The sequence below is a fragment of the Schistocerca americana genome, chromosome 1 (assembly GCF_021461395.2).
Source record: "Schistocerca americana isolate TAMUIC-IGC-003095 chromosome 1, iqSchAmer2.1, whole genome shotgun sequence".
NCBI lineage: Eukaryota > Metazoa > Arthropoda > Insecta > Orthoptera > Acrididae > Schistocerca > Schistocerca americana.
In genome coordinates, this window is record NC_060119.1 from 1,125,699,053 (window position 1) to 1,125,725,724 (window position 26,672).

Here is a 26,672-nt window from a genome sequence, read left to right on the forward strand (position 1 = left end):
TAAATATTCTGGCGATAAAATAGTCCCCATTTGGAGGACTACTCAGAAGGAAGGATTCTTCAGAAGAAACAAAACTAGCATCCTACGGGTCGGATCATGGAATGTTAGATCCCTTAGTTGGGCAGGTAGATTAGAAAATTTAAAAAGAAAAATGGATAGATATAGTGGGAATTAGTGAAGTTCAGTTGCGGGAGGAACAGGACTAGGCGCTACAGTCTGGAACCGAGCGACTGCTACGGTCACAGGTTAGAATCCTGCCTCAGGTATGGATGTGTGTGATGTCCTTAGGTTAGTAAGGTTTAATTAGTTCTAAGTTCTAGGCGACTGATGACCTCAGAAGTTAAGTTGCATAGTGCTCAGAGCTATTTGAACCAGCCAACAGGACTTATAATTACAAAATCAAATAAGGGTAACACAGTAAGTGTAATAATTCGTAAGAAAATAGGAATGTAGGTAAAGAGGAAGCTGCCTGGTAGAATTTTGCACACAGCATGATTTCATCACCACTAACATTTGGTTTAAGAATCATGAAAGGATGTTGCACATGAGGAAGAGACCTGAAGACACCAGAATGTTTCAGACTGATTATATAATAGTAGGACGGACAGTTTGGAACCAGATTTGAAATTGTAAGACATTTCCCGGGGCAGATGTGGACTCTAACCACAATTTATTCGTTGCGAATTGTAGATTAAAACTCGGGAAATTGCTAAAAGGCAAAGCATTAAGTTGAAAGAACCATAGTTTGTTGAGTGTTTCAGAAGGAGCATTAGTCAACGATTGACAAGAACTGGGAAATGAGTACAGTAGGAGACAAATTAGTGCATTTGAGAGAAGAAGTAGTGAAGGCAGCAGAGGATCAAATAGGAAAAAAAGACAAAGCCTAATAGAAATCCTTGAATAACACAAGAGATATTGCATTTAATCGATGAAACGAGAAAACATAAAATTACAGGAAATGAAGCAGGTGGAAGGGAATATAAGCATCTAAAAATGGCATTGACAAGAAATGCAAAATGGCTAAGCACGAATGGTTACAGGACAAACGTAAGGATTCAGAAGTATATATTACTGAGGTAAAGATGTACTCATGTTCAGGAAAAAAACAAAACCAGAACACATTGCATGACTAGACATAGGACGCTCATACTCACAGGACATGCACATTTGCATGTTCTGCGGAAATAATCAACATTTCAGTCACCTCGGTTCAGCATGTGCCCAACTGCCTTGTAGGAACAAGTCCACCATGGGCCCTGATAACTTGTTTCATACTGGATGGCACTGGCGCGTATAAGGCGCGAATAGCGTGTAACACCTATGGACGTCACTGTGTCGAGAAATTATGCTATGGAAAATGAACCATGTTTAGCAGCAGTTGCAGCTGGTTTCCGTGTCCCCAGGAATACTTGCAAAACATAAATTTAAATTAAATAAGATTTATAATTTATTAAACTTGTTATGAAACACTAGGAACTGTAAGTTATTTCGCAGAATATATTACATTTTTCACTGACGCCAGATGGGTTGTGTGTATCTTTCCAGTGTGACAGTACAATTCTTTTTATATTAATTAGTCCACAGTTCCTTTTTAATCATTAATGTTATAAGGAAGCTGTCGTTGAGAAGGGAGTGAGACAGGGTTGTAGCCTATCCCCGATGTTATTCAATCTGTATATTGGACAAGCAGTAAGAAGAGAAATAAGTTAACATCGAGTGTAGATTTAAGCGTCAGGCAGTTTTTTCTGAAAGTATTTGTATAGAGAGTAGCATGTATGGAAGTGAAACATGGATGATAAATAGTTTAGACAAGAAGAGAGTAAGAGCTTTCGAAATGTGGTGCTACAGAAGAATGCTGAAGATTAGATGGGTAGATCACATAACTGATGAGGAGCTACTAAACATAATTGGGAATCAGAGTAATTTGTGGCACAACTTGCCTAGAAGAAAGGATCAATTGGTAGGGCACGTTCTGAGACACCAAGGGACCCTCAATTTAATATGGGAGCGAAGTGTAGAGGGTAAAAATCGTGGAGGGAGACCAAGAGAGGAATACACAAAGCACGTTCAGAAGGATGTAGGTTGTAGTAGTTATTCGGAGATGAAGAGGCTTGCACAGGATACAGTAACATGGGGAGCTGCATAAAACAAGTCTCTGGACTGACGATAACAACAACAACAATCTTAGAATTTAACTGCAAGTTTTTATACAGTTTTCTTTCTGTGTCTGTAGAGATGTTGTCAATAGCAGCATACTGATTACTGTATCTCTTTTTATAAATTATATGAAGAAGAGTTGGTTTATATCAAATTACAAGGCGTTTGAGTACAACTGTATAATAGATTGCCCTGAACATTTCCATTAAAATGACCTCTTAACATTACTGTAGGCACGAATGTCATTCTGTTTGGAAGTTAAACACTTTATAAAGGTACATAATTATTTCATAAATAGCTCAAAATCACAAGAGGGACCCCACTGTATAACTACTATCAACTTCTCATCAGTTGTACATCTAGAGCACGAGCTGAAAAATCGGAGGGTGTGTTTTGCATTAATTCTTAATATAAATGGCAACTCCGTCTACCAATTCACTTCTCCAAGTGGTTCGTGGTCCCTGGATAATATAAAATTCCAAAGCAAATTTCTTACTCAGTGTGGGCAAAGTGAAACGAAACAAAACTGTGTAACTATGCTTCATAAATACAGAAACGAGTTGCTGTCATATTACCACACACCAGTGCTGAACAGCCATGCAGCCAATAGCTCAAATTGCATGCGATTTCCACGCTACAAGCGATCGGCGACCTATAGCCACGGCTTGCCCACACGAATCATTTTATTTGTTTATCTTTATTTTAATCAGTCCTCTTTCAATCTAAATAGTAAGTAACGTAACATTAGCAATTTGTAAATTTCTACTGTCCATTGCTCGTGACCGGGCCAAAATTCTCACGAAATAAGCGTCAAACGAAAAAACTACAAAGTCGGAAACTTGTCTAGCTTGAAGGGGGAAACCAGATGCCGCTATGGTTGGCCCGCTAGATGACGCTGCCATAGGTCAAACGGATATCAACTGCGTTTTTTAAAATAGGAACTACCATTTTTTACTACACACTCGTGTAGTACGTAAAGAAATATGAATGTTTTAGTTGGACCACTTTTTTCGCTTTGTGATAGATGGCGCTTTAATAGTCACAAACATATGGCTCACAATTTTAGAGGAGCATTTGGTAACAGGTAGGTTTTTTAAATTAAAATACAGAACGTAGGTACGTTCGAACATTTTATTTCGGTTGTTCCAATATGATACATGTACCTTTGTGAACTTATCAGAACGCATGCTGTTACAGCGTGATTACCTGTAAATACCACATTAATGCAATAAATGCTCAAAATGATGTCTGTCGACCTCAATGCATTTGGCAATACGTGTAACGACATTCCTCTCAACAGCCAGTAGTTCGCCTTCCGTAATGTTCGCACATGCATTGACAATGCGCTGACGCAAGTTGTCAGGCAATGTCGGTGGATCACGATAGCAAATATCCTTCAACTTTCCCCACAGAAACAAATAAGGGGACGTCAGATCCGGTGAACGTGCGCGCCATGGTATGGTGCTTCGACGACCAATCCACTTGTCATGAAATATGCTATTCAATATCGCTTCAACCGCACGCGAGCTATGTACCGCACATCCATCATGTTGGAAGTACATCGCCATTCAGTCAGGCACTGAAACATCTTGTAGTAACATCGGTAGAACATTACGTAGGAAATCAGCGTACATTGCACCATTTAGATAGCTATAGATAAAATGGGGGCCAATTATACTTCCTCCCATAATGCCGCACCATACCCGCCAAGGTCGCTGATGTTCCATTTGTCACAGCCATCATGGATTTTCCGTTGCCCAATAATGCATAGGCCTATTATGCCGGTTTACGTTACCGCTGTTGGTGAATGACGCTTCGTCGCTAAATAGAACGCGTGCAAAAAATCTGTCGTCGTCACGTAATTTCTCTTGTGCCCAGTGGCAGAACTGTACACGACGTTCGAAGTCGTCGCCATGCAATTCCTGGTGCATAGAAATATGGTATGGGTGCAATCGATGTTGATGTAGCATTGTCAACACCAACGTTTTTGAGATTCCCGATTCTCGCGCAATTTGTCTGCTACTGATGTGCGGATTAGCCACTACCGCAGCTAAAACACCTACTTGGGCATCATCCTTTGTTGCAGGTCGTGGTTGACGTTTCACATGTGGCTGAACACTTCCTGTTTCCTTAAATAACGTAACTATCCAGCGAACGTTCCGGAGATTTGGATGATGTCGTCCAGGATACCGAACAGCATACATACTACACGCCCGTTGGGCATTTTGATCACAATAGCCATACATCAACACGATATCGACCTCTTCCGCAAATGGTAAACGGTCCATTTTAACACGGGTAATGCGTCACGAAGCAAATACCGTCCGCACTGGCGGAATGTTACGTGATACCACGTACTTATACTTTTGTGTATTACAGCGCCATCTATCACAAAGCGAAAAAATGGCCCAACTAAAACATTCATATTTCTTTACGTACTACACGAATAAGTATTAAAAAATGGGGGTTCCAATTTAAAAAAAAGAAACAGTTGATATCCGTTTGATCCATGGCAGCACCATCTAGCGGGCCATCCATAGCGCCATCTGGTTTCCCCCTTCAAGCTAGACGAGTTTTTTCGTTTGATGCTTATTTCGTGAGATATTTGGCCCGGTCACGATCAATAGACCACCCTGTATATGTACGCCCAAAGTTGCTAAATTAAAAAAAAACTATTTTTGTTAAGAGTACAATACTGGGTACCAACAATCTTTTTTGCAACAATTACGTCGTTTGAAGGTAGAGTTTCGCACGATTGCCACCATTCTGCTTTCACTGAGTAATCCTACATATACTAAAGAGCGTTTTAAACTTTTACAAGCAGCCAAGGTATTTTTTGTGGTAATATATCAGCCGTCAGCATTGGGTTAACTGTGGTTTCATGTTGATATGTATTTTACACATATAGTTATTTCAAATTAGGGCCTGAACATTTGTATTTCTAGCGCTCCTTTTCGTTTTCTGTACCAACTTGTGGTGCCAGAACAATTATATTTGTTGAAGTACTGTACTGTACGAAATATTTACGCAGGGTGTTGAACGTCTGTGTTAAATGTACTATATCTTTATTTGTGTCGTTGCAACATTGTTAATCGGCAATGTTGTTACTGTATGTTGTTCTTTTTTCTTTTCTGTTAAAATACTGAAACTTATTGTATAACACGTTACATGCATGTCGAACAACAGCTGGCTTCTAAAGTCCTTTGTTACAACTGTATCACCATTCCCGGTATGTCATCAATTTATGGTTTGTACCGATACTGCATTTCAATTTGTTACTTAACTTTCAGCTAGCTGAACGACCGTTAGCTGCCGGAGGTCAAATAAATAAATAGTACGTTGCCGTGACGACAACTAATATATGCTTTGAACATCTGGTGAACAGTGGCGCTGGCAGAGCTTCTGAAACAAGGAACAATTCGACGGCACTATTAGGTAATAACCAGCACAAATGAGTGACGACTTGGAGCCCGGAGTAATAGACGCCGAACTGTTGAGGCATCTGGTTCTCAAGCAACGGCCGAAAGGGGAAGCTGGCAGAATAAGCGGCCCGGTGATTCTGGAAGAAGTGCTCGTCATACGGCTGGATGACCTCAGTCAGTACAAGACACATTGTTTGCGCTTAACCTTGTTTACTCCTCCTCTAGCAAGATATTTCCTATTCCAGTTGTGATCGTTACACCGGGAATGAGATTGTGATTTTGTTTTCATGGCAGTATGACGACTGGGCGTAATCTTTGCTTCTTTAAATGGCTGTAATATCACTTACGTCGTTAAAACGTTTTGGCATGTTAGAAATGCGTGTTAACTGACCCAGTCAAGAAGCATCAGCACTTCTTTGATTTCTCTGCTTGATGTAATGTATATTTGCAAGGACGGAGTTAGTAGATGTGTCACTGCTGGAATCAGAAATTCCCCTTCGAAAAAGTATTGCTCCCTTGTGGTATTATTTTTCATGTATCGTAATTCTGTTAGCAACTTCAAACTGTTTGAATGCGTGTTTGTTATGGTGCCGAAATTATAAAATTCTCAGACAAGGCTTTATTCCCAGTTTCAGTTTGGAGTGTTTATGAGCGTTCATTCGGTGCTGACAGCAAACCAACCGGAATGGTTCTTCAGTAGTATTATATCTCGCCATTCGTTATTTTCTTCCTGCCTTCGTGTAGAATTGGTCAATAAGGCGAGATATTACGGGAAACAAATATTTCTGTATGTATCAAAATTGTGGTTACCCTAACAGGCGAAGACAGGTAAAACGAACAATGAATAAAATTATTTTAAGTTCAATAATGAACTGTTCAACGACAAGTTCCAAATTCCAGACACTTTCGGTAACTTTTTTCCACTCCCAATAGCAGATGTTTTAGATTTAAACACTTCCTCAGTATGTATAGGCTACAGTATTATACATCATTCCAAAACATGTTTACAGAATTCTGGTACATTGAAAAAACAAGTTTTCAGTGTTAAATGCCTTAAAAATATTTTATCTACCAGTGATTATGAAGAAATCAAATGTTGTTTAGCAAAGGCGTGTAATGTCACTTACCGGCACTTCACAGGAGGAAGGATACAGATCAATAGTGAAGAACAATTGTCCCATGTCATTAGAGACTGTATTTTCAAAAAAAAATTGTAGGTGATCATGTACAGTAAAACTTATAAACACTCAGTACAGAAAACCATTCACAATAATAAGATTTTATTGTCGTTAAGCTTACAGAAGCAATAGACAACCGAGCGAGGTGGCGCAGTGGTTAGCACACTGGACTCGCATTCGGGAGGACGACGGTTCAATCCCGTCTCCGGCCATCCTGATTTAGGTTTTCCGTGATTTCCCTAAATCGCTTCTGGCAAATGCCGGGATGGTTCCTTTGAAAGGGCACGGCCGATTTCCTTCCCCATCCTTCCCTAACACGAGCTTGCGCTCCGTCTCTAATGACCTCGTTGTCGACGGGACGTTAAATATCACTAATCTAAATAACACTAAATAACACTAATATCCTCCTCCTCCGCAATAGACAACGTCAAATTACAAAATTATATGCAGGAGTTATAAGTACAATATTACAATAGTTTTATAAATAGTCAATAGACAGGAGATACAATATGTAAAGTGAGGTAGTACAACCAAATCAATCAGAATGTACCAGTACAAAATACAGGAAAAAGTCAGAATACCAAGACAGGAAAACATATTATATACAAAGAAATATTGCATCACATTATAATAACTGTCCTTTGCAACTGTGCAGAGAAAAACAGATTAATGTGTATTACTAGCTTCTAACAAATAGGTAACTAGAACTGCCAATGAAATAATTAATGTAGTAGGCCTATATCAGTAGCAGCCAAATTTTATAATATTATTTGTTTTTGACTGCAATCAAGCAATTCATCAAGGGAATAAAAAGGGTGCTCGATGAGCCACTCATACAGTTTTGGCTTGATCTTTTCAATAGAACAATCGAATTTACAAAGAGAAAATTTATTACAACATTTGGAACCTATTACATGATAGCTTTTTAAAGACTTAGTTAAACATTGAAAAGGTACATCAATGTGTTTCCTGTTTCCTGTATTATACGAATGTATATTTTCTCCTAATTTCTGGTTTGGTAAATTGCTCATGGTATGTAGAACAACAGTATACAGGGTATTACAAAAAGGTATGGCCAAACTTTCAGGAAACATTCCTCACACACAAATAAAGAAAATATTTTATGTGGACGTGTGTCCGGAAACGCTTAATTTCCATGTTAGAGCTCATTTTAGTTTCGTCAGTATGTACTGTACTTCCTTGACTCACTGCCATGATTTCATACAGGATACTCTACCTGTGCTGCTAGAACATGTGCCTTTACAAGTACGACACAACATGTTGTTCATGCACGATGGAGCTCTTGCACATTTCAGTCGAAGTGTTCATACGCCTCTCAATAATAGATTCGGTGACCGATGGATTGGTAGAGGCGGACCAATTCCATGGCCTCCACGCTCTGCTGACCTCAACCCTCCTGACTTTCATTTATGGGGGCATTTGAAAGCTCTTGTCTACGCAACCCCAGTACCAAATGTAGAGACTCTTTATGCTCGTATTGTGGACGGCTGTGATACAATACGCCATTCTCCAGGGCTGCATCAGGGATTCCATGCGACGGAGGGTGGATGCATGTATCCTCACTAACGGAGGACATTTTGAACATTTCCTGTAACAAAGTGTTTGAAGTAACTCTGGTATGTACTGTTGCTGTGTGTTTCCATTCCATGATTAATGTGATTTGAAGAGAAGTAATAAAATGAGCTCAAACATGGAAAGTAAGCATTTCTGGACACATGTCCACATAACATATTTTCTTTCTTTGTGTGTGAGAAATGTTTCCTGAAGGTTTGGCCGTACCTTTTTGTAACACCCTGTATATGTAGGTAATGATAGTAAATAGTCTGGACCTCAGTTGGGAATGTCACCAGTCTGTTTATATACTACAATAAGTGTGTCAAACCATTTTACCACTGATAGTGTTTTGTGAGTTGGTTAAAGATTTTAATTGCTTGAATGGTGTTGTCATGCAAAAGTTAAAATAGTTTGAAATGATGGACAGAGCTGATTAATGTTTTTGTTTCATAATATGCAAGATGAAAGTAGTTTGTACTGGTATGTGAAATCACACTGCAATACACACTCAGAAATTTGAAGCAAACATACACAATAATCCACAATAATTTTCTATTCTTTTTTGTTTCTGATAGTTACAAATCTACATCAATATCTTACATCGCATGGCGGAGCGTCCTCTGTACCTCTACTAATCATTTACTTTCCTGTTCCACTCGCAAATAGAACAAGGGAAAAACGGCTGTCAATATACCTCCATATGAGACCTAATTTCTCGTATCTTATCTTTGTGGTCCTTATGCTTAATGTACGTTTGAGGCAACAGAATCTTTCTGCAGTCAGCTTCAAATGCCGATTCTCCAAATTTTCTGAATAGTGTTCTGTGAAAAGAATGTCACCTTCCCTCCAGGTTTTCCCATTTGAGTTCCTGAAGCACCTCCATTACACTTAGGTGTTGTTCGAACCTACGAGTAAGAAATTTATCAGGCCGCCTTTGAATTGCTTTAACGTCGTCCTTCAATCCAACTTGGTACAGGTCCCAAACACTCGAGCGGTGCTCAAGAATAGGTCACACCAGTGTCCAACATGTGGTCTCCTTTACAGATGAACCACCCTTTTGTAAAATTATCCCAATAAATTGAAGTTGACAATATGCCTTCGCTACTTTTCTCACCTGCTCATTCCATTTCATAACGTTATGCAACATTATGCCGAAATACTTAAATCAATTGACTGCATTAAGCAGGACATTAGTAACACTGTATCTGAACTTTACAGGTTTGCTCTTTCTACGCATCCGCATTAACTTACAGTTTTCTACCTTTGGAGCTAGCTGCGTTTCATCACTCCAACCAGAAATTTTGTCTCGAATCATCTCGTATCCTCCTACAGCCACTCAACTTCGACACCCTACTGTACACCACAGCAGCAGCATCCACAAACAAGCGCAGATTGCTCCCCAACCTATCCACCAAATCATTTATCTATATAGAGAATAATAGCAGTCCTGTCACACTTTCCTGGGGCAGTCCTGCTGATGCACTTGTCTCTGATGAACACTCACCCTCAAGGATAACATACTGGTTTCTATAATTTAAGAATCTTTGAGCCATTCGTATATATGTGAACCGGAAATACGGAAGCGTCCGATCCCGCCCGTCTGCTTTGACCCATGACATCACAAATATGGCGGAAACAAAAACAAACACACACACTTTCCACAAGAAGCCTAATGACACTAACGGGACAAGCGCGGGAAATGGGGTGTTTTGGGTGGGGGGCAAACTAAATATAAACAAATTTAGACGCCTTGCATAGCTACAACGTGTAAGTGAAGACAGCCATGCATGAACACCCACCCACCTCCCCAGGGGCCGTAACCCCTGCAACCCATATAAAATAAAGATGCTTCAGTAGCTGATTATTGTTTTTTGTCTTTTTAAAAAAAAAATCTCACGGGATAGAACGAACAGATCAGAAAGATAAATATAATAAACTAAAACAGAAATTGGAGGAAACAGATAATTAACATAAGTAATAAGTGTTTTTAAATTTTAAAAAAAATCTCACGAGATAGAACGAACAGATCAGAAAAGTAAATAAAATAAGATAAAACAGAACTGGAGACAGCCACACTCAAACCAAACTCCGCGCCGTCATGACGTCACACACGACAACACCCTTATGTCACGGGTCAAAGCCGACGCGTGGGATCGGACGCTTCTGTCGACCCTGTGAACCTAATCCACATACTCGTACCTTCTTTTAACAGCCTGCATTGGATCACAGTGTCAAATGCTTTCCAGACATCTAGGAATATGGAATCTGCTTGTCGCCCTTCATCAATAGTTCGCAGTATGTCATGTGAGAAACCATGGAAATAAGCTGGTGGGTCTCAAGAAACTTTATTATATAAGAACTGAGAAAATGTTCAAGGATTCTGCAGCAAAGCAATATTACTAATTTTGTAGTTCCATTCCTTTGACCTCCTTATACGCAGCAGTCACATGCACTTCTTTCCAGTTGCTTGGGACTTAGCGCTCATTGAGTGACTCAAAGTAAATGCAAGCTAAGTAGGGGCCAATGCTGTAGAGTACTCTTTGAAAATTTTCCAGACCACAATTTACAGTCTACTTAAACTTCGCCCTCAATACCTCTACATCCATCTTCGTGTAACTAGAGATGTGAATTCACTTTCTAAGTGAAGTATTGACAACTCCTTATCTGCTCTTTTCAGCAGAAACACTCCCCTAGCCTTAACTGATTTATTAACTTTTATAACCTTAGTTGCTATAATGACATCACTATCACTAATCTCTGTTTCTTTACTGATTTCGATGAGGTCTGGCTTATTTGTAGCTACAAGGCCTAAGGTTTTCCATTACATGTTGGCTGCCAAACTAGCTGCTCAAGACAGTTTTCAGAAAAGTTTTCAATAGTACTTCACATGACCGTCTGTCTGTATCTCCTGCAATGAGTCCATTGATATCACAGTCTATACTCCAGAGGCTAAAGCTAACTGGTGATGCATGATCGGGTATTTCTGTGTTACTGACCATAGACATTTCTTTGAATGACTCCAGAACTGTTGGAGGAAAATTGGGTGACCGGTAAAAACATCCAACAGTTAACTCAGTTTCACCTAGACATGTTGTATGTGACCAGATAACTTAACTGTCATATTAGACTTCAACCTCAATAGAGACAGTATTTTTGTCAACTACAGTGAAACTCCACCTCCTATGGCCTCTAACCTGTCTTTCCAACATACATTCCATGACTCGCTAAATATCTTGGAGCTTTCCATTTCGGTTTTTGGCCAGCTCTTTGTCACGAGAATAAATTGAGAGTGGTCCCTCACTTGCAGTCTCAAAAGAGTTTGGCCTTACAGAGGAATGTATAACTTACAGAACAACAATGTGTACCTTTCTATATGGCTGAAAAGCTAACTAACAAGATATTTGTAAACATTGGAGGACTGTTGAAGGCATATGGATTGTTACAATTTTTTTTCCTTTCTTTTTGATGGGGTTCAGGTTTTATAATTCAGTACTCTACAGCCTTTATAAATAGCCTTTTCAAACAGTGAAACAGAAGAGATAGATAGTGTTTAGGTTAGAGAACCACGTATACATTACAACCTTACCTAGAAAAATGACACCAAAAAGGAAGCCTCTTAGTTCGTTTATTTTTGCAGTGCATGTAAGAGTTGTAGATGGTTTCAAAATGAAGAAATCAATTAGTTCTTCATATGTCTGATCAGTAACAAGCTACAGTATAATATTTTTGGAAAACTACACTTACAGGGGTAATGTTTTAAGACTTTGCTAGTTCTAACACATATATGCAGACCTCTATAAGGAAAAAGGTACTTCGATAACTGTTTGCATAGTACGCGTATATTAATGTAAGTTTCATTATCATCTTTTCTGCTTTCTTAGCAAATGGCACAAAATGGGGATACAGTATTAGGCCAAGAAAATAATAATAATAATTTGTACAGTGAAATTATGGAAACTCCAGGCAGGAATATCGACAATGTAGGAAAAGATAGATTGCTACTTACTGCAAAGATAACATGCTAAGCTGCTGGTGGACACAATTAAGACACTTCTACATAAGCTTCCGGCCACAGCCTTCCTTTTTCCAATGGAGGCTGTGGCCAAAAGCTTATGTCTAGGTGTCTTTTAGGTGTGCCTGTCTCCAACTTTTGCATGTTATCTACAATGACATCGGTAGTGTAATAGTAGTAGGGCTTACAGAAAAAGGCTACATGTGGTACTAGAACCCACAAAAATCTTGGTTATGGTGATGGACCGATCTGTAGCTTAGCCAGAGATCTTGGTTAGAATTGAAGTGATAATTTTGTTGAGAATTGGTGAAGCTGACAAATGTGAATGCCAAGTAAAAGTTGTGCTACCAGATTGGTATGTAGTATAGCCCAAAGTTTATATATGCCCAGTATTTAAGCACTTTGTCAATAATGCAATTTTCCTCATAACTAGTAAGATAAATTCAAAAAACTCATGGTATACAGAGAACAGGTCCCTGATGAGTATTGTGATGCAGATTATGTGCATATATCAACAATATTATGAAAAGGCTAAGTTGCTACTCAACATAAAGATGATACATTGAGCTGCAGACAGATGCAATGGAAAGAAGTTAAAAATTTAGCTTTTGGCTGAAGCCTTCTTCAGAAAAGAAAACACAGACATTCGCACAAGTAAGCACACCTGACACTCACGTGACCACTATCTCCAGCCAGAAGGTAGTCTGGATTGTGTGAATGTGTGTGTGTTTTCTTTTTACTGAAGAAGGCATTGGCCAAAAGCTCCTTGTATAATAGTCTTTCACTGTGCCTATTTGCAACTCAACATGTTATCTTTACAGTGTGTAGTAATCTAACCTTTTCAAAATATTATTGATATTTCAACTGGAACATTCCTTTTCCTTTCCTTTGTTTTATTTTGTGGAAATAAAATAACATCATTGGTCTTAATGAAACGTATATACCATATGGCTTGCTTTCTCCATCTAAAAACAGTTCATTGCAAAAGATGTTGGGTTACTTGCCCTTGAGACCACAGCTCTTTTGTGGGTACATGTGTGGCGAGCATGGGTCCCAGAGCTATTACAGCCTTTATTCTTTTCCAAGCTGCTTTACTGTCCCCTACCATCTCCTTTCCTGTCCTCCTTCCTTTCCCTTTGCTCCTTTCTTTCATTGTCTTGGTGTTCTTATTTATGTCATTCTTGCCATCCTCATGACTTTGCTTCACAGTTTTGGTTGGTTGCTTTTTCTCCTCCTTTTTGGCTTTCTTTTTTTTCCCCCACAGGGGTTTGATCTCCATCTCCAAATTTGAAATCTGTATTGTGAACCAGATGGGCAAGAACTCCCTCCTTAGCATCTTTGAGGTGGATTCCTCTCCCCCCCCCCCCCCCCCCCCCCTCCCGGCCAAAACCCTTTGGCCTCTTTGCTAGGTCACTAGCTTAGTAGCCAGGCCGGATGGTCGGCTGTTATCTACCCATCCGGCTGAGCTCCCTGACAACACTGGGATCACATTGCTGGTACCTGTGCTGACGACATCTTGTGCAAGCCTAGGAGTGGTTGCCCATCTTTTTGGGGCGTCAAGACCCCCGACATCGACCGTTGTTCCAGAAAGCCATTGCTATGGCTGGGTGGTGCACACAAGGTGAGCCCCTGTTCTGAGTGGGTGGTGCCAGAGCAGGCATTTGGCACATGAAATGTGTTACTCTCTGTCCATTCTCCTGCAGCCGTGTCTTTTCCTCAACACAGTTCTGTCTTAGTTCCTGTTTCTGCCTTACCCTCCTTGGATACACCCTGGGAGGAGAGCCAGTCCTGCCGGATTGAGGCGAACCTTTTCCACAGTTCTTGGTCTGTATCAGGACTGACTGGGAGACTTTTGCCACCACCAAAATCCTTTTATTTGTGGATCATATTGAGGACAAGTTCGGTGAAGTTGAGTCATTAAGTAAGGCGAGATCTGGCTCTCTCCTTATATAGATAGCTTGTGCCAGTCAGCCTCCCTCTGTGTGTGCAGCCATTTAGTAGACATCTCTGTGACTATTGCCCCTCACAAGCCACTCAATATGACACTGGATGTAATTTTCCAAAGGGACCTTCTCCAGCTCGATGAAGCACTTAAGGCTAATCTGGACTGACGTGTTGTTCATTTTGCCCTTTGTGTCCAGAAAGGCTCTAAGAACCATAGTGCAGACAGTGGTGCTTTCATCATGGCATTTGAGGGGGTATCTTGCCTGAGAAGGTCAAAGTAATGGTGTACAGATGTGACATGAAACCATACATTCCACCTCCCTTGTGTTGCTTCCATTGCTTCAAGTTCGACCACATGTCCTCGCGATGTGATGCCACTTCCATTTGTGGTGACTGTGGCTGCCCTCTTCATGTGGGGAGCCCTTGCACCCTGCTGCCTAACTGTGTAAACTGTTTTGGTATCATTCTCCCCACTCACCGGACTGCCCAATGTACATGAAGGAAAAAAGAAAACATGGAATAAAGATCCTTGACCGTCTCAGCTACTTTAAGGTCTGGAAGAAGTTTGACAGACTTCACTCTGTGAAACTCCCCTCTACCTTTGCCTCAGTTACATCTGCCCTGCCACCCCTCCCCCTTACCCCCATCCTGCCCCCTTCCCTTTCCTCACCCTCAGCAGCTACTGTCCCTTCCCCTCCAGGAACTGCTCCTCGTCCTCCTCCTCCTTCTCCTCATCCTCCTCCTCGGCCAGGAGAGACATCCTCTTCGCTGGCTCCTGCTAGGGATGGGCTTCATCCAGAACACACCTCCCTGGCGTTCTCAGGACAGGAAGCTTGCACCGTGAGGCTGGAGGAGAGACCTGTGTTCTGGGGCCCCAAAACCACTCGCTCTCTGCCCGATCCCGTCACTGCTATCTGTTCCCTTATTGATGATGCCTCCTCCCTCCCTCCAAGGGAGAAGAAGAAGACGCAGCATCACAAGTCAAAGGATCAGGCTTCCCCAGCTTCCTGGAGGGCTTCACCACTTCCACCTCATCCCGAATCGAGACCCAGTTTTTATGGATGTCACCCCATCCTTGTTGGTGATGACCACCGACCAAGTGACATGACCTATCTTTGGCTTCTTTATGCCTCACTGGGACTCTCACCACACCATAATCCAGTGGCATTGCAACGGATATTATTGTCACCTGCCGGAAATACAATGTCTTGTTTATTCGTACTCATTTTTCTGTTTTGCTCTTCAAGAAATGCACTTTTGTGATGACCACCCACCAACATTATATGTTATTGGGTATTCTGTTGGAACCGCACCAGACCCGGAGTAGTGTCTGGAGGGGTCTGCACTTTGGTCTGCACCGATGTCATTACTGACTGGATCCCCTTCATGCCAACCTGGAAGCAATAGCAGTTAGAGTGGAGACACCTCTGGCAATCACAGTTTGCAATGTCTACCTCCCTCCAGGTAGGCCATTTCCTTATTTTGAACTGTCTGCTTTAATACAGCAACTCCGTCCCCTGTATCTTCTCTTTGCGACTTCAGTGCACACCACTGCCGTGGGTAGGGGTCTTCTAATTGACCGACTTACTACAAACTTCGGTTTGTGTTTCCTCAATGACTGTTTCCCTACACATATCTGTGCCACTCATGGAACCTTTACTGGTATCAATCTCAATAATCTCCTCCCCTGCTCTCATAGTGTGCCTGCAGTGGTGAACCCATTTTCATCTTTGTGACTAAGACCACTTTCCGGGCCATTCCCGTGCTGACGCCAGGCAGATAAGTCCCCAAGTTGGGCATTTCACAGGGCCATTGGCAATTATGTACGTCTCCTGTGCACTTCAATGCCTCTCTCTTGAACTGCATTGATGCAGTCTTGCAGGGCATCTCTGCCACTATTCTTCATGCTGTTGATACTGCTGTACCTCTATCCACAGGTCACCCTCCTTGTTGACCAGTATTGTGGTGGACCAAGGATGTAACAGTCACTGTCTAGGACAATCGACAGGTGCTGCAGCGATTTAAATGACATTCTTCACAGACCTGCCGCCTTGCTTTTAAGCATCTCCATGCTAAGGCTCATTACATTACTAAGTGAAGTAAAAAGAAATGCTTGGAGCACTATGTTTCATCCCTGGAGATGTATGACTCTTCATCACAGGTTTGGTCTAAGCTCTGTAACCTTCTGGGCCACCAGTGACAGTCAGCTGTCCAGGGGCTTATCCTCCAAGATGCTCTGTCTACTGATCCATTGGTCCTTTTCAAACACATCGTGTCACACTTTATGAGAGCATCGGCACCCTCTTACTATCCTGCTTTCTTTCTCCAGCACAAACACAGAATTGAACAGACCTCCCCTTCATTTCAACCCTCACCAAGCTGAACCCTATAATGAACCCTTCACTGAATGGGAATTCTTGCAGGCTCCCACCTCTTCACATGAGATGGCCCCAGGCCTGGATTCCGTCCACAACCAAATGATTCAACACTTAGAAATTACACAGGGGCAATATCTGCTCAAAGTCTTCAACTGCATTTGCTAGAGGGTGCCTTCTCCTCACAATGGTGAGGCAGTTTAGTTATCCCCATCCTTAGGCTTGGGAAGAACCAAACATCTCTTGACAGCTACCAACCAATTAGCTTGATGAATGTACTTTGTATACTGCTTGAAGGGATGGTTAGCTTCCATCTATGTTGGGTACTCGAATCTCGGGGCCTTTTTTCCCTGTATCAGTGTGGCGTTTAGGAAGGACGATCTCCAACTGACCATGTACTTAGATTGGAAACTGCAATCCGACAGGCTTTTACTAGCCGTTGGCACCTTGTCATTGGCTTCTTTGATCTATATAAGGCATACAACAAGGCTTGGTGCCATCACATTTTAGTTACCCTGCATGATTGGGGCTTTCACGGCCCCCTTCTGATTTTTATTCACGAGTTTTTATCCCACCGGCTCTTCTGAGTTCGAGTTGGCACTTCACTCAGCACCCCTCGGATTCAGGAGAACAGTATCCCACAGGGTTCTGTATTAAGTGTCACACTGTTCCTCATAGCCATCAATGGGCTTGTAACCTCTGTTGGCCCTCAGGTTACCCCAGTGTTGTACATCAACGATTTTTGCATTTGGTGCAGCTCCCACTTGATAATGTGTGGTGAGTGCCAGCTCCAAGGTGCCATCCAATGTACCTCTGCTATCTCCCATGGCTTCCAATTTTCTCCAACCCAGAACTTTATTTAGGTGATCAGCTCCTCGATGTTGTAGCACAGTCCCCTTATTTTTGATAAAAAGCTGACGTGGTTGCCACACATTCACCACCTGAAGACCACATGCATGCGGAAGCTTACTGCTCTCTGCCTCCTGGCCCACACATCTTGGGGTGCAGACTATACTACTCTTCTCCATCTTTACCGTACGCTCTGGTCTTGTCCAGACTAGAATATGGCTCAGTGGCTTCTTCCACTCTGAAAATACTTGATCCCATTCACCATTGTGAGGTGCGTCTTGGTATTTAGTCCCGTTCAGACTCCTCACAGAAGTGGGGGATTCCCCCTCTACAATACAATGAAGCAAACTCCTAGTCTCTTATGCAATTGCCATTCGCAGATTCCCTGACCATCCTGTGTACCTTGTGCTCTTTACAAGCCAGGGACGCCTCCCTCCTGATCACTGCCCATAGATGGGACTGCCGGTTGGAAAGCGTCTCACTTCCCTCTGTTGGGATCTCCATTCACTGAAATGCACCCCATGTATTTCCTCTCACACCTCCCTTGGATGGTGCCTAGACCACAGATTAGGACTGACCTATTCCAGGGTCCTAAGGTCTCTTCCCCCCGCCCCTCCCCCCCTCCCCCATGGGCTTCCAGTGGCTTGTAGATTCTATCCTTGCTATCATCTTCTACACTGATGGTTCTAAGACAATAGATAAAACGGGATATGCTTTCATCTCTCCTACTGGCTTAGAACACAATTTATTGCTGGAATCATGTAGTATGTTCACAGCAGAGCTGCTAGCCATTACCAGGACCCTCCATTTTGTTACTCAGGCCTTCCTCCACAGTGTTGTAATATGTACTGACTCAACGAGCAGCCTGCTTCTCTTGTCATCCTTTGGTTTCTGCTATCCATGACCTTCTCTCCTCCCTTGGCTGTGGCCCCTGCTCATTTTTCTTTCTCTGGGTCCCAAGTCATGTGGGTATCCCAGGGAATGGACTGGCTGCCCATTTGGCTAGAGAAGCTGATACTTATCCCCCGTTTCCTTTCATGATTCCAGCTGTGGATATGTGGATCTATCTCTCTTTGCCCAAAAGTGGAATGACATCTGTTGCGCTACTGCTCTCAGTAATAAACTCTGCACAATCAAGGAGGCTACTGCAGTTTGACGCTCTTCTTTCCACTCAGAAGGAGTCCACTGCTTTATGCCATCTACACATTGGTCATACCAGCTTCACCCATTGTTTCCTCCTGCATAATGAACCTACCCCCACAATATGGTTGTGGAGCCAGACTGACAGTAGCCCATATATTGGTGGAATGTGGCCTCCTTTTGGCCATTCGTGTTAAGTGTAGTCTTCCTTAATAATAGCTGACAATTCACGGATGGTAGAACTGGTCCTCAGTTTCCTCCATGAAAAGTTATTTCCAGATACAAGGTTTTGCTTTACTCCTGGAGCAGGGGCACGGTGGTTGCGATTGGGGCCTCTCTTCATGTTTTCTCACTCTGGGACCCCATGACCACTCTCCTGTGGAAAGACCACTCTTTTTTCGATTTTTAGATTGGGTCTAACCTTTTATGCCTTTTACTGTGTGTGTTTTAACTTCCTTGTTTTATAGTTTGACTCCTCTGACTGGATCCATCCACATTTAGCAGACCCTCTTTCTTCTGTGAGCAAGTTTGGAATCATGGGACTGATGACTTTGCCGTTTGGTCCCATAAACTGTCTCAATTAATCAAACAATCAGTCTCAAAATTTGTCAGGGAAAAATGCTAGAACTTGTCTGGAAATCAGCGAAATATTAGAGAATTTCACTTGGGGAAATTTGTGGCAACCCTGGTAATGATATTTAACTCAAGGCACTTTCCTGAGAGACTGAAATATGCTGTTGTTAAACCTCTCTTTAAGAAAGGTGATAAGAGAGATGTCAATAATTACAGACCTGTTTCACTGCTGACATCATTGTCCAAAATGTTTGAGTTTTTGATGTACAGGGTGATTCAAAAAGAATACCACAACTTTAAAAATGTGTATTTAATGAAAAAAACATAATATAACCTTCTGTTATACATCATTACAAAGAGTATTTAAAAAGGTTTTTTTTTCACTCAAAAACAAGTTCAGAGATGTTCAATATGGCCCCCTCCAGACACTCGAGCAATATCAACCAGATACTCCAACTCGTTCCACACTCTCTGTAGCATATCAGGTGTAACAGTTTGGATAGCTGCTGTTATTTCTCGTTTCAAATCATCAATGGTGGCTGGGAGAGGTGGCCGAAACACCATATCCTTAACATACCCCCATAAGAAAAAATCGCAGGGGGTAAGATCAGGGCTTCTTGGAGGCCAGTGATGAAGTGCTCTGTCACGGGCTGCCTGGCGGCCGATCCATCGCCTCGGGTAGTTGACATTCAGGTAGTTATGGACAGATAAGTGCCAATGTGGTGGCACTCCATCCTGCTGAAACATGAATTGTTTTGCTTCTTGTTTGAGCTGAGTGAACAAATTCTTGCTGGATGCGTGCTACATTTTCATCACTCGTTCTCAGCCGTCCATAACTTTTCCCTTTGCACAAACACCCATTCTCTGTAAACTGTTTATACCAACATTTAATACACCACATATCAGGAGGTTTAACACCATACTTCATTCGAAATGCACGCTGAACAACTGTCGTCGATTCACTTCTGCCGTACTCAATAACACAAAAAGCTTTCTGTTGAGCGGTCGCCATCTTAGCATCAACTGACGCTGACGCCTAGTCAACAGTGCCTCAAGCGAACAAATGTACAACTAAATGAAACTTTATAGCTCCCTTAATTCGCCGACAGATAGTGCTTAGCTCTGCCTTTTGTCGTTGCAGAGTTTTAAATTCTTAAAGTTGTGGTATTCTTTTTGAATCACCCTGTATTTTAGAATAGTATCTTCATCTTACCAACAATTGTATCCTTAGCAAATCACAGTTTGGGTTTCAGAAGGGTTTTTGCTCTACTGAGAATGCCATTTACATGTCCACTAACCAGATTTCACAAACTTTAGATAGTAAAATAGCACCATTAGGTACTCTCTGTGACCTCTCTAAGGCATTTGACTGTGTAAATAAAAAATGTAAATGTCGTGTGACTAGGGCATCCTGTCGGGTAGATCGTTCGCCGGGTGCAAGTCTTTTGATTTGATGCCAATTCAGCGACTTGCACATCGATGGGGATGATAAGATGATAATTAGGACAAAACACCCAGTCCCTGAGTGGAGAAAATCTGTCGCGCTGATCACTCTGCTACCGGGATCGGAAACTGTAAATCTCAGTATTCACCTAGATAAATTAACAATTTATGGGATTGGTGGTATGGCCAACCAGTGGATAATGTCATCTAACCAAAAGAAAGCAGAAAGTTGTACTTTGTAATTCAAGGACATAATTCGGGCTGGGGGGGGGGGGGGGGGGGGGAAGAAATCAGATATGGGCTTTCCCAAGGTTCAGTCTTAGGCCCACTACCATTCCTTATGTATGTAAACGATATTCCATGTAGTATACAACAAGCAGAATTAGTTCTTTTTTGGAGATGACATTAGTATTGTAATCAATCCAAGCATATGTACAGAAACAGAAGAAATGGTAAACAAAGTTCTTAAAAAGTATTATTGACTCATTTTCTGCAAATGGTTTCACCCTCAATTTTAAAAAGATCCAGGAAATGCAGTTCTGCACTTCTTGAGGTACTACCAATGATAAATGTTACACATGGTGTGGTAATAATAAATAGGGTGGGAACTTCAGAATTCTTAAAGGTTCATATGGATGAGAATTGAAATTGGAAAAAAAACATTTTGGAACTCCTAAACTTAGTTCAGCCACATTTGCAATTAGAATCATTACAAATCTTGGGGGAGAGAGAAATCAGTAAGTTGAAATATTTTGCATATTTTCATTCAGTAATGGCTTTTGGAATAATGTTCTAGAGTAACTCATCTTTAAGAAAGTAAGTCTTCATTGCGCAAAAATGTGCTGTGAGAATAATATGTGGTTCTCACCCATGATCATCTCATAGACATCTGATAATTAAAGGAGTTGGGCATTCTGACTACCTACTCATAGTATATTTATTCTCTCATGAAGTTTGTTGTAAATAAACCACAACAATTTGATAAAATTTGATAACAAACTGATAAAGTTTACCCTTGACAACTCCTTCTATTCCATAGAAGAATTCCTATTATTGTAATGTGTAAAAGGTGGTGGTAGGAATTACTAACTCACTTCTGTATATTAAAAAATCTATAAAAATAGCCATATGTACAAATTAATTTGTGACATGAATGTCTGTCACGCAGAATGATTCATGGAGTATGTTACTAACACAGACATTGTTTTTAATGACTGAGCTGTCAAGCGCAACATCTGGCCTGACCCCTCAGCTTCACTTCTGCTATTATGCCTCTCTTATTTTCCAAAATTCACAGTAGCTTCCATGCATACTTTGCTTGATTAGCTCTATTGGATGAAAGGGTATTGCAGCCTAGATAACGGGTTCCAGAGTGAATATTTCACCCTGAATCTGAGTGTTTGTTGTTCTGAAACTTCCTCATGGATAAAAATTCTGTCCCAAACTAGGATTTGAATCGGACACATTGCAGAGTGGAAGATTCATTCTAGGAACATCTCCCTATGCTGTAGATAATCCATTTATGTGCATTGTCCTTTCCATTTATGTGCAGTATCCTTTCTTCAGGGACTGCTAGTCAAGCAAAATATGCAAAAAAATTACTGTGAGTTTCGGAAAATAGGACAGACATGACAGAAGTGAACCTTTTGGATATTTTGTTAATCTTGCCTGGATAGCTTGTGGATAATGGCATTTCCCACAAAAGTTTATAGAGGTTTCAGTCCCAGTTTCACACACAGTACCTTCTGCTGCAATGCGAAAAAATAATTCTGAAAATCTTTTTGTGTATTATCGAACTTTGTTTTGTTTTCTTGTGAGTTCATTTGGTCCAGTAAGCAAATAAACTTAGTGACTGATTTTTATGGGGTCTCATGTAATTACATTATATACAGATTGTGTACTTGTATGAGGGTCACTCCAAAAGAAATGCACACTATTTTTGTAAAAATACAGTTTTCATTCTGCTTGTGTGAAAGTTTTAGTGTGTAGATACATCCTTCCCACTTGTTTTCAAACTTAGTTCAACCCATTCCCGTGAGTGGCACCATCATAGCATGTCAGTTCAACCTGTTCCTGTGAGTGGTGCCGTCACAGCATGTCTTCAAGACAGCTGCTACACTTGATATTCATCAGAAGCAACATTCTGTCATAGAATTCCTGTGCTGTGAAAACGAGACAGTGGGAAACATCCACAAGAGGTTTAAAAAAGGTGTATGGAGATGCTGCTGTCGATCGCTGTACAGTTAGTCGGTGGGGAATCAGGTTGCGCGATGAAAGCGGGCACAGCAGTATTGAGGATTGTCCTTGCAGCGGCAGACCTTGTTCTGCACACACTCCAGACAATGTGCAGAGAGTTAACGAATTGGTGACTGCTGACAGACACATCACAGCAAACGAATTGTCACACTACGTTGGGATAGGGGAAGGGAGTGTTTGCAGAATACTGAAAGTGTTGGCGTTAAAAAGGTTTGTGCCAGGTGGGTTCCCAGGATGTTGACAGTGGCTTACAAAAAAAAACAAGAAAAACGGTATGCAGTGAACTTTTGGAACAGTACGAGAATGGTGGAGATGAATTTCTTGGAAGAATTGTGACAGTTGATGAAACATGGCTCCATCATTTTTCACCAGAGACGAAGAGGCAATCAATGGAGTGGCATCATGCAAATTCACTGAAGATAAAAAAATTCAAAACCACACCTTCTGCTGGAAAAGTTATGGCTTCGATGTTTTTCGATTCTGAAGGAGTTGCTTGTGGACATCATGCCAAGTGGAACAACCATAAATTCTGATGCATATGTGATGCCACTGAAGAAACTTCAAGCTTTACTGAGTCATGTTCGACCACATCAGCAAAAGCAGGATGTTTTGCTGTTGCACGATAATGCACGGCCACATGTCAGTCAAAAAACCATGGATCACAAAACTCTGATGGACAACACTGAAACATCCACCTTACAGTCCTGACCTGGCTCCATGTGACTATCATCTCTTTGGGAAACTGAAAGACTCTCTTTGTGGAACAAGATTTGAAGATGATGACTCCCTTGTGCACGCTGCAAAACAGTGGCTCCAACAGGTTGGTCCAGAATTTTACCGTGCGGACATACAGGCACTGGTTCCAAGATGGAGTAAGGCAGTTGAGAGGGATGGAAATTATGTGGAGAAATGAAAACATTGTTCCTAAGGGATGTATCTACACACTGTAAAACTTTCAAACATGTAGAATAAAAGATGGATTAAAAAAAAAATAGTGTGCATTTCTTTTGAAGTGACCCTCGTAATATCTGACAGGTCGGGTTAAATTGATATCTTAAAATATGTAGCCTACATATTACAGTACAAAGCAACACCCTATACGTTGCTTGTATTCGTAGTATCACTGTATTCTCCCCCACCCCCTCCCCCAGGGAGCTCACATCTCTTTTGTGAATATGTCCTTGGCAACAACAGGGCCCTGGCTTGTGCAGCACTGCTTCCCTTTCCATGCTACAACTCTGTCCTTCCACTATTCATTTTTCCTGTCTGTCTTTTCATTGGATGGTCTTCTTGGTACTGATTGTATTCGGATCTGGTTTGTGACTTTGGACACTTGTTTTCTTCCCTTCTGTCATACTACAAGTTTTCATTCTTAACTATATGGTATTTTGATGGGTTTGACTTGCTATACCTTTTACAAATTTTACAGAATTGTAGATTGTGCAGGGAAGGTCGTTCAGCATGGCATATATTCCACTTATTGTATCTTCATGCGACGCACCCTTCCTTTCTTGCAAAGAACTATGCCCAAAACCCAGCAAAGTAGCCATTCCATTGTGTTGGGGGGTGATCAAGAACCTGCACAGTGGTAGCCCCCTGATGATGCAGGGATCACACTATTGGTGCCTGAGCTGGAAACTTCCCATTCAAGCCAAAGATTATGTGCCTGGGGACTTTGGGTAATAGTTTATTGGCCAGGTAAATGTCACGGTGATTGGATGCCACCCATGTTGAGAGCCTCCATTTGGGATCGGTGGTACTGTGGCGGAAGATTTGCACATGAAGCAATTCAAACTTTCTTCCCCTAGTGGCCACAAGGCTCCAGTAGTCTCCTCATTCTAATGCAGAGAGATACGACCCCACGATGAAGTTAAGTCTCTGGAGAAAGTGTGGAATGATTCATTATTAATTAAAACTTCCTCTGCCGCCCAGTCTACAGCTCTTCAGTCATGTCATTGTCTAGAGATTAGATTTATTTTCATTCCAATTGACCCATGACCTTTTGTCCCATGGTAAACTTTTAACATGTTCCAAGGAACTAATCTCCAGCAGTGATGTGTACATTTTTTAGGGCATACAAAACCAGCCCAAGGATAATTGTACTGATGCAGGTGCCTTTATCATGCCCTTTAAAGGGAATGTCGTCCCAGATAAGGTTAAGGTCATGATGTACAAGTGTGCTGTAAAACTGTACACCACACCACCTGTGAGGTGCTTCAGATGTTTGTGCTTTGGACATGTCATCCTGCTGCACGGCAGACCCAAAACATGAACCTTTGTCTGTCAACTGCACAGAACATCACCCTCCACCTCCACCAATTTGCCCAGTTGTCAAGCAAGCACAGAAGACCCAGGAATACAAATCTATTGACTATCTGTCATATACTGAGGCACGGAAGAAATATGAATGTCTACATCCTGTGGCTGTGGCAGTCAATTTCACTATCATCACAAACATTGCCTCCCCCCTCCTCCACCTCACCCTTCCCCAGACCAGATTTCCCACCACCTCCTCCATCCTGGTTCCCACAGTACCTTATTTGGGAAGTACTCCCTGCGCCCGGCCAGAGAAGCAGTCTTTTTCTACAGCTTCTACCAGTAACAGGGCTCCCTCATATGGAACGATTTGAAGTGGAATGATCACACAAAATTAATTGGTGGTAAGGTGGGTGCCAGGTTGAGATTCATTGGGAGAGTCCTTAGAAAATGTAGTCCATCAACAAAGGAGGTGGCTTACAAAACACTCGTTCAGCGTATACTTGAGTATTGCTCATCAGTGTGGGATCCGTACCAGATCGGGTTGACAGAGGAGATTGAGAAGATCCAAAGAAGAGTGGCGCGTTTCGTCACAGGGTTATTTGGTAAGCGTGATAGCATTATGGAGATGTTTAGCAAACTCAAGTGGCAGACTCTTCAAGAGAGGCACTCTGCATCACGGTGTAGCTTGCTGTCCAGGTTTCGAGAGGGTGCATTTCTGCATGAGGTATCGAATATATTGCTTCCCCCTATTTATACCTCCTGAGGAGATCACGAATGTAAAATTAGAGATTCAAGCGTGCACGGAGGCTTTTTGGCAGTCGTTCTTCCCGTGAACCATACGCGAGTGGAACAGGAAAGGGAAGTAATGACAGTGGCACGTAAAGTGCCCTCCTCGACATACCGTTGGGTGGCTTGCGGAGTATACATGTAGATGTAGATGTAGATGTAGATCTCTATACCTGGCAATTCGTGGACCAAAGGCCTGTTGGCAAACCATGACAGAAGGACCTGAGGCCTGTGGGTCCCATGTCTGTCTGCTCTTCATCTGTCCCCGCACTCAATGCGGATAGCACCTTGAATGAATCTTGGCCACCAAAAGCTTTGAAGGAAAAGCGCCCATGCGCACGTGCATGCACACACACACACACACACACACACACACACACACACACACACACACACATTCTAAGCTGGTGTTTGTGGGTGTGGTTCCAATCCCCCCTGGTGACAGGCAGTGATCTCCTGCTGCAGAGTGAGGGGGCCCTCTTGGCCTCTTTCCCCCTAACCTGGCCACCAGTCACATGACCATTCAGTGGTAATGTAATGGATACTACTGTCAGCTGCCAGAATTACATCATCTTACTTCCTCCTCTTCTGGAGCCTCCAAGAAACACACTTTGCCGGTAACCATTCGCCAACACTCCGTGGTTATCGTGCATTCTGTCAGAACTGCGTTGGATCCGAGAGCACGTCTGCAGGGTTCTGTACT

General features: G+C 41.9%; 1 protein-coding gene across 1 annotated transcript in view; it reads left to right on the forward strand.

The window, feature by feature from the left end:
* The first annotated feature begins 5,608 nt into the window (after positions 1-5,608).
* The window catches only part of LOC124597022 (dynein regulatory complex subunit 3-like), a 176,479-nt gene continuing 155,415 nt past the window's right edge, over positions 5,609-26,672 (forward strand). Inside the window, 1 exon segment of the mRNA XM_047135911.1 lies at positions 5,609-5,753. Coding sequence (XP_046991867.1) covers positions 5,609-5,753 — 145 coding nt within the window.